Below are 9607 nucleotides of genomic sequence, written 5' to 3' on the forward strand. Positions count from 1 at the left end.
GGAGAAGGGAATTGCAAACCATTTCAGTATTATTGCCTCGAGAATCCCATGAATACTAAGAAAAGGCAAACAGATAGGACACTGAGAGATGAACTCCCCAGGTCAGTAGGTGCCCAATATGCTACTGGAGATAAGTAGCTTATCTCCAGTATAACTCCAGAAAGAAATAGAGATTTCTAGAGAATTAACTCCAGAAAAAATCAAGGGAGGGAGCTAAAGCAAAAACAACACCCAGTTGTGGATGGGACTGGTGATAGAAGCAAGATTCGATGCTTTAAAGAGCAATATTGCATAGGAACCTGGAATGTTTGCCATGAATCAAGGGAAATTAGAAATGGTCAATCAGGAGATGGCAAGAGTGAACATTGACATTCTAGCAATCAGCGAACTAAGATGAACTGCAACAGGTGAATTTAACTCAGATAACCATTATATCTACTACTGTAGGCAGGAATCCCTTAGAAGAAATGGAGTAGCCATCTAGTCAACAAAAGAGTCCGAAAGGCAGTACTTAGATGCAATCTCAAAAACAACAGAATGATCTCTGTTCATTTCCAAGGCAACCCATTCAATATCACAGTAATCCAAGCCTATGCCTCAACCAGTAATGTTGAAGAAGCTGAAGCTGAACAGTGCTATGAAGACCTACAAGACCTGCTAGAACTAACACCCCCAAAAGATGTCCTTTTCATTATAGGGGACTGGAATGCAAAAGTAGGAAGTCAAGAAACACCTGGAGTAACAGGCAAATTTGGCCTTGGAGTACAGAATAAAGCAGGGCAAAGGCTAACAGAGTTCTGCCAAGAGAATGCACAAGTCATAGCAAACACCCTCTTTCAACAACACAGGAGAAGAATCTACACATGGACATCACCAGATGGTTAACACCGAATTCAGATTGATTATATCCTTTGCAGCCAAAGATGGAGAAGCTCTATACAGTCAGCAAAAACAAAACCGGGGGCTGACTGTGCCTCAGATCATGAACTCCTTATCGCCAAATTCAGACTTAAATTGAAGAAAGTAGGGAAAACCACTGGACTATTCAGGTATGACCTAAATCAAATCCCTTATGATTATACAGTGGAAGTGATAAATAGATTTAGGGGACTAGATCTGATAGACAGAGTGCCTGATGAATTATGGATGGAGGTTCGTGACATTGTACAGGACACAGGGAGCCAGACCATCCCCAGGAAAAAGAAATGCAAAAAAGCAATATGGCTGTCTGAGGAGGCCTTACAAATAGCTGTGAAAAAAAGAAAAGCAAAAGCAAAGAAGAAAAGGAAAGATATACCCATTTGAATGCAGAGTTCCAAAGAATAGCAAGGAGAAATAGGAAAGCCATACTCAGCGATCAATGCAAAGAAATAGAGGAAAACAATAGAATGGGAAAGACTGGCGATCTCTTCAAGAAAATTAGAGATACCAAGGGAACATTTCATGCAAAGATGGGCTCAAAAAAACAGAAATGGTACAGACATAACAGAAACAGAAGATATTAAGAAGAGGTGGCAAGAATACACAGAAAAGCTGTACAAAAAAGATCTTCACAACCTAGATGATCATGAAGGTGTGAACAGTCCCACTCACGTAGAGCCGGACATCCTGGAATGTGAGGTCAGGTGCTGCTTAGGAAGCATCACTATGAACAAAGCTAGTGGAGGTGATGAAATTCCAGTAGAGCTATTTCAAACTCTAAAAGATGATGCTTACTCAGCCATTAAAAAGAATGCATTTGAATCAGTTCTAATGAGGTGGATGAAACTGGAGCCTATTATACAGAGTGAAGTAAGCCAGAAAGAAAAACACCAATACAGTATACTAATGCATATATATGGAATTTAGAAAGATGGTAACAATAACCCTGTGTATGAGACAGCAAAAGAGACACTGATGTATAGAACAGTCTTATGGACTCTGTGGGAGAGGGAGAGGGTGGGAAGATTTGGGAGAATGGCATTGAAACATGTAAAATATCATGTATGAAACAAGTTGCCAGTCCAGGTTCAATGCACGATACTGGATGCTTGGGGCTAGTGCACTGGGATGACCCAGAGGGATGGTATGGGGAGGGAGGAGGGAGGAGGGTTCAGGTTGGGGAACACATGTATACCTGTGGCAGATTCATTTTGATATTTGGCAGAAATAATACAATTTTGTAAAATTTAAAAATAAAATAAAATTGTAGTTGGAAAAAAAATTAAAAAAAAAAAGATGATGCTCTGAAAGTGCTGTACTCAATATGCCAGCAAATTTGGAAAACTCAGCAGTGGCCACAGGACTGGAAAAGGTCAGTTTTCATTCCAATCCCAAAGAAAGGCAATGCCAAAGAATGCTCAAACTACCGCACAATTGCACTCATCTCACATGCTAGTAAAATAATGCTCAAAATTCTCCAAGCCAGGCTTCAGCAATATGTGAACCATGAACTTCCTAATGTTCAAGCTGGTTTTAGAAAAGGCAGAGGAACCAGAGATCAAATTGCCAACATCCGCTGGATCATGGAAAAAGCAAGAGAGTTTCAGAAAAACATCTATTTTTGCTTTATTGACTATGCCAAAACATTTGACTGTGGATCACAATAAACTCTGGAAAATTCTGAAAGAGATGGGAATACCAGACCACCTGACCTGCCTCTTGAGAAACCTGTATACAGGTCAGGAAGCAACAGTTATAACTGGACATGAAACAACAGACTGGTTCCAAATAGGAAAAGGAGTATGTCAAGGCTGTATATTGTCACCCTGCTTATTTAACTTATATGCAGAGTACATCATGAGAAACGCTGGGCTGGAAGAAGCACAAGCTGGAATCAAGATTGCCGGAAGAAATATCAATAACCTCAGATAGGCAGATGACACCACCCTTATGGCAGAAAGTGAAGAGGAACGAAAAAGCCTCTTGATGAAAGTGAAAGTGGAGAGTGAAAAAGTTGGCTTAAAGTTCAACATTCAGTAAATGAAGATCATGGCATCCGGTCCATCACTTCATGGCAAACAGATGGGCAAACAGTGACTGAGTTTATTTTTCTAGGCTCCAAAACCACTGCGGATGGTGATTGCAGCCATGAAATTAAAAGACACTTGTTCCTTGGAAGGAAAGTTATGACCACCCTAGACAGCATATTAAAAAGCAGAGACATTACTTTGTCTGCAAAGGTCCATCTAGTCAAGGCTATGGTTTTCCCAGTAGTCACATATGGATGTGAGAGTTGGAGTATAAAGAAAGCTAAGCGCCAAAGAATTGATGCTTTTGAACTGTGGTGTTGGAGAAGACTCTTGAGAGTCCCTTGGACTGCAAGGAGATCCAACCAGTCCATCCTAAAGGAGGTCAGTCCTGGGTGTTCATTGGAGGGACTGATGTTGAAGTTGAAACTCCAATACTTTGGCCACCTGATGCGGAGAGTTGACTCATTTGAAAAGACCCTGATGCTGGGAAAGATTGAGGGCCGGAGGAGAAGGGGACGAAAGAGGATGAGATGGTTGGATGTCATCACCGAAACAATGGACATTGGTTTGGGTGGACTCCGGGAGTTGGTGGTGGACAGGGAGGCCTGGCATATTGCGGTTCATGGAGTCACAAAGAGTCGAATACGACTGAGCGACTTAACTGAACTGAAAGAGGGCAGAAAATATAAAGTTATCTGCTTCCTTCAGATAGTATTGGAATTCGCATGAATTATTTTTAACAATACAGCATATTATTCAGCCATTTCTATTTCACAATAAATTTCATAATTTTTTAAAAAATTATTCTTTATCTGGTGGCAGTAACAATGTCTTTGATTGTCTTATTATACACAACTCACCTTCAAGGTCCAGATTCAAGGTAACCATTATATTCCAAAAATTGTCAATGAATATGTAGCACATATTCCTGTTTACTACAGCCTGTGTCTACTATTTATATTCTTTGGGCTATAGTAATGAGGTTCTCACAAGTACTTTACTCAAAGTATGTAAACCTGAATTGCAACATTCATGAGAAAAATAAATATTATTCAAAAACTGAGGAGAAAGTGGTGACTATGGCATAATACCACTACATTTTATATGTGATATATATAAATATGTATGTAAACATGTATTTTAAAATATGTCTACATTTGTGTGTGTGTATAGATTAGAAAAACATTATTTTCCTCCTTTCAACTAAAAAAATTACACATAATCAACTTAAAGCTAGTGAGAACATCAGATATCTCTGGATGTTACAGGCAGCCCATCTGCTCTTCTATTCATAATGAATTTTGTGTAAATCAAATAATATTGATGAAAATACGTCCAGCTGGTTTACAGAACTCAGAACAGTTCAGCACAGTCAAGTGGAAACAATGGATAGCACAGCTATTGAATGATCCTGTACTATTTTAAGGCCAATGATTTTCACACAGCCACTAAACAATTTTCCATAAGCTTAAAGATAACCTCTATATTTAATGACAAATCTGGCTTTAGTAAACTGAAATTAATAATATAATTAACTTTAAAACCTGAAATTTCTTCTAACTGCATCTACAAAATCTCCTGGACTACACAGGGATTTGTTTCAAGTGTTTTTGATTTTGCTTATACAGATTTCATGGCATTCTCCACTAGCCATGATTCATCCATCATACTGAAAAGTAAGAATAGGAAAAATGAATTGATTTTCTACTCTTTGTATAAAGCAGCAGTGATGATTAAGACAGAATGTCAGGCTTCTGTGGGGGAAAACAGTTTCTTTTATGCCTGCTTTCTTTCTGGATGTGCAACTAAATGAAGATTCTTTCATATAATATATATTTTTATAATGTATCTACTTCGTCAAACTATCTTAAATTAAAAAAAAAATCATCACAGAGGCTTCACCTACTTTCTCCTGAAATCATAAAACAGTTACATTCTGTAAAAAATCCTAACATTTAAAAATACAAAAAGTTATAGAAGTTTATTTCTAATTCTATATCATTGTGGAAATAAAGCTAGATTAAGAGCCAACAGATCCCTATTCTAGTTTCAGCCTATTCTAGTTTCTAGAACAAGTCAATATCTAGGTCTTCATGAACTAGGTCGAGATCCTTAACTTATCTGAATATCCCATCTATACGCTCAATGAAGAAACTGAACTCAGCTTCAAAATTTATTACTCTTTGCAATATTTCCCAAAATATACTTGTCAGAACTCTAGTCTTGCAAGCTATTTCAGTTGAAAATAAAGGCTTCACGATTTAATTTATTTGGGAATTTGTACACTTCATTTATTCAATGTATATTTACATAATAGTTTTATAGTGTGAACTAAGACTTAAGGAGTCAGTTAATATGTTTTACCAAGGAGACAGCATTAATAAAATAATCATGCAAATAGGTGTTTAAAACAGCAATTGTAAAATATCATACGACAAAATATATTTGATATTCTGAGGTTCCTATTATACTGGGCACTCAACCAAAGCTTTCATGAGGAAGTAACAATTTAAATGAGATTAAATGGATGTGCAGTATTTAAGCAGGGAAATCAGGAAGGATGATTTATCCGGTGAGTGGAAAACATGAGCAAATGCATAGTGGCAGAAGGCAGAATGATACAGTAAGACAAACTTAAAGCAGATCCAGATGGCAGAGGCAAAGACAGCACCCCAGACTGTAGGAGTGATGAAGATCAGGTTTTTACAAAGCCTTTAAGCAATTAAATACTTTGCTCTTAATAAAGAAAGAGAAGTGACATTGCTCAGTCATGCCCGACTCTTTGCGAACCCATGGACTATAGCTTACAAGGCTCCTCTGTCCATGGAATTTTCCAGGCAAGAGTACTGGAGGGGGTTGCCATTTCCTTCTCCAGGGGATCTTCCCGACCCAGGGATCAAACCCCAGTCTCCCTCATTGCAGGCAGACACTTTTACCATCTGAGCCACCAGGGAAGACCAAAGAAAGTTTCCCAGTTAAGCCTTGAATGATACTTTGTGAGACCTTATAGTAGAATACCAGAGGCCTAAGTTTCATCCTTATTAGCTCATGTATCTATTTCATTTCTGTCACTAATAGCCCTGGTCAACCTCAGAACATTTGTGATCTTGATCTCAATCTTCAAACTGGTGTTAAAGATAGCTCTAGTTTAGCTCCAGTCTTTTGTTTTCACCCAGGATATTCCTGACATAGATATGACCATGAGCTAATTAGAGGGTAGATTACATACAGAAAGAAGCAGGAAAAGAATCATAAGAAGCAACAGTTAGAACCAGACATGAAACAAGGGACCGTTTCCAAATTGGGAAAGGAGTACGTCAAGGTTATACATGGTCATCCTGTTTATTTTACTTATTTTCAGAGTACATCATGGGAAATGCCAGGCTGGATAAGCAAAAACTGGAATCAGGATTGCTGGGAGAAATATCAGAAACCTCAGATATACCGATGACACCACCCTTATGGCAAAAAGTGAAGAGGAACTGAAAAGCATCTTGATGAAAGTGAAAGGAGAGAGTGAAAAACCTGGCTTATAACTCAACATTCAAAAAACGAAGATCGTGGCATCTGGTCCCATCACGTTATGGCAAATAGATGGGGAAACAATGGAAACAGTGACAGACTTGCTTTTCTTGGGCTCCAAAATCACTGCAGATGGTGACTGCAACCATGAAATTCAAAGACACTCGCTCCTTGGAAGAAAAGTTATGCTCAACCTAAACAGCATATTAAAAAGCAGAGACATTACTTTGCCAACAGAAGTCCATCTAGTCAAAGTTACGGTTTTCCCAGTAGTCATGTATTGTCGGGAGCCACGTTAGGCATTACTGACAAAATGGAGGCATGGCCCCAACCCCCTCTCCTCATCCTGCAGGCATGGTCCCGGGATGAAGGAGTTAGGTTTTTGTGATTCTGACTTGTTTTTTTCCTTTCTTCAGTTGAGTTGGCTGGAAAGAATGTTAAGGTGCTTATTGTTCTTGAGAGGAGCATGAGAAAGCACAAAGCCTTCTGTAGTTGTGCCCAGAGAATAATCCATAAAGTTAACCATTGACATTTGTTTAAGGATCTTTACAAAGAATGTTCCAGGATGAGCACATAGGCCGCAGCTTGAGGCCATGGAAGGATTGTTATCTGAGACCTGTTTGTGAAGCAAATGTTTATGGCAAAGGTTTGCTGAACTTAGGGTTTAGGAATAATTAAGAATAGTTAGAAGCTAAAAATTTAAGGAATGTTGTAGTTTCAGCATATTTTACTATAGCATATAGAGATTAGGAATTTTAGAGATATTAATAGCTAGAAGCCTTTTTAGGAGATAGTGAGCTTAGGATATTAGAGGTAAACAGGATTTAGACATGTTGGGGATTTTCTCCCCGGGACTTGGAAGCGACGAACCTGAAAGAAGGACACTTGAACAGTCTCTTGCAAGGACTGACAAGTTTATTTCTGCAGTCAAGCTTTTTTATATAAGCAGGAACAAAGACCTTAAAGTATGCAGCCAGCAGAGTGCATACGGAGTTAACACATAATCAGTAGAAACATTCCAAGGACAGTGCGATCTAAATGACTCATGGGCTTCTCCCACAACCCGCTCTCACAAGTAACATCCCTATTTATTATTAACTCTTGGCGCCGAGCATAACCAAAGGCAGGAGATGTCTTTCTGTCCGTAGTGCAAAGCCGAGTACTTCTGGCCCTTCGCTATTTTCCCAAGGACTTTCTCCTTTTACGGCTATTTTGCACTATGCTTCCCAACACATCCTCCTTTTGTTTTTAAATTAAGCCCTGCGGCAGCTAGTTGGACTCCATTGTGGGAGGCACGGAGTCTTGAGTAGAGACTTCTGTATCCCATAATCAAGGACAAAAAGAGCAGGGTGATTAATACACATATAAAAATATTGCTTCCTGAAAGCCAAGCTCTAGGGTCTAGAGACGATAGGGTTTTGGTTAAAGTATCATAGAATTGAGTGCTATACAATTCTCTAGGTACCCTAACTTGAAAATTAGCAACTTGTTGTTTCAACAAATTGATGTCTAAACTTGAGTTACTTGTGAGATCCTGCAAATGCGCCTTAACCTTATTCCAAGGATATTCAGCGCTATTATAGGGCATGTTAGTTAGACAAAAAGAAGTAAAATTCCAGTGACAGCATATATGTGTTCGGAAAGTCAGTTGCTGCATTTGATCTCCTAAGTAGATAACCACAGTTTGTAACCCATTAATTCGTGTTTGTAATTGCTGATCTATTTGAGCTTGTCGAGTCCACAGATCATGAGAGTCTTTGTGCCAAGCAGTGATAAAATCATGATTTTGTATAGAATTATGTAAAGCCATACCAGACAAAGTTCCTACAGTCACAATGGAGATAAGGCTTAAGATGCCTGTAATAACCCACCCAATGATGCGCTTAGATCGCCTAAGCCTAGTTTTCAACAATACAGAAAGAAATATAGAATCAGTCCAAGGCTCAATTAAGTTTATGGGAAGCCATAACTCAGATCTTTGTTTAACTAGCGCAATGCTAGCATTGTGATATGAAATGGTGTGATTAAGGCAGGTATACAATGCACATGTAGTACAATTGACAATCTTGGCTGATAAGTCAATATCAAAATGCCCTACAATAAACAAGTCCGGAAGGTGAACACATGATTGAATATAGCCAGTACTATTATATAGGAAGGTATAATTAGAAGGATGAAACACACCCACAGTCCCATAAACACTAGTGAAGTGCTCTAAGGCTGCTGGAATTTTCCAAATGTGCCATTGCTCTGGCCCCACAATGGGGACGACAATCCTGGGTCGTGGGGGTGATAAGCCCCCATTATACCAATTCAGCAATATGTCCTTATCAGACCAGAAATTTGTCTTAGATTTATGAAAGCCTCCAATGCTTGATCTATTAAACCAGGAGCAATAATGATGTTCCTCCTGCTCTTCAGAACAGTTTACATTGCCAGAAACAGCTTATCTGGAGTCATAGGAGTTCCAGTACTCTTCAGTGTCTGCTCAGCCTGACGAGTCATGTTTTCACTTGAGCCCATGTCGGGTAAGGATTCAGACGATGGCGTCATTGGCTCCTCCAGGGTCATTGACGAGACCCTTTGCGTCAACTTCATCACTTCCTGAGGGAGTCCGGCCTTGGGGTCCCTCTCAGTAACGGACATGGCAAAGGGGAACCCAGATTTCCTCTCCATCTGCAATGACAAGACCATAACCCTTGCCTAGGAGTCGTAAGATTCCTGGCAGCCACTGATTAAATTGCTTATACCATATTGGTGTATTGATTTCTAATTTGCTGTTTTTGTCTTCTGCAAAATGTCTATCTGCACGAGTATCAGAATTATTTTTTGTTAAGTTTAAAAAATTCAGGGAATAAAGAGTTAAAGATAATAGTAATTGAGGGTTCATGGGATAAGAAGTGTATCTCCTCTTCCATATTCCCCCTTTCTGTTTTAATAAATGAGTTTTAGGGTGTGGTGGGCTCTTTCAATAATGGCTTGACCCTGAGGATTATAGGGTATTCCTGTAATGTGTGTTATGTTCCATTCTGATAAAAATGAATGAAATGAATGTGAGGTGAATGCAGGTCCATTGTCTGTTTTCAAGACAGAAGGAATCCCCATAATGGGGAAGATGAATAAGAGTGCAGAAA

At 39.0% G+C, this 9607-nt stretch overlaps 1 protein-coding gene across 1 annotated transcript; it reads right to left on the reverse strand.

The window, feature by feature from the left end:
• Positions 1–7366: 7366 nt before the first annotated feature.
• Positions 7367–9167, reverse strand: LOC112586532 (endogenous retrovirus group K member 24 Env polyprotein-like). Its single transcript, XM_044946377.1, has 2 exons — positions 8987–9167; positions 7367–8918 (listed from the first exon to the last, which is right to left on the reverse strand). Exons 1-2 carry the CDS (start codon positions 9165–9167, stop codon positions 7681–7683), a joined length of 1419 nt encoding a protein of 472 aa, XP_044802312.1. The 3' UTR covers positions 7367–7680.
• Between the last annotated feature and the right edge of the window lie 440 nt (positions 9168–9607).

This window comes from Bubalus bubalis, chromosome 8 (assembly GCF_019923935.1).
Source record: "Bubalus bubalis isolate 160015118507 breed Murrah chromosome 8, NDDB_SH_1, whole genome shotgun sequence".
In the NCBI taxonomy this organism is placed as follows: Eukaryota; Metazoa; Chordata; class Mammalia; order Artiodactyla; family Bovidae; genus Bubalus; species Bubalus bubalis.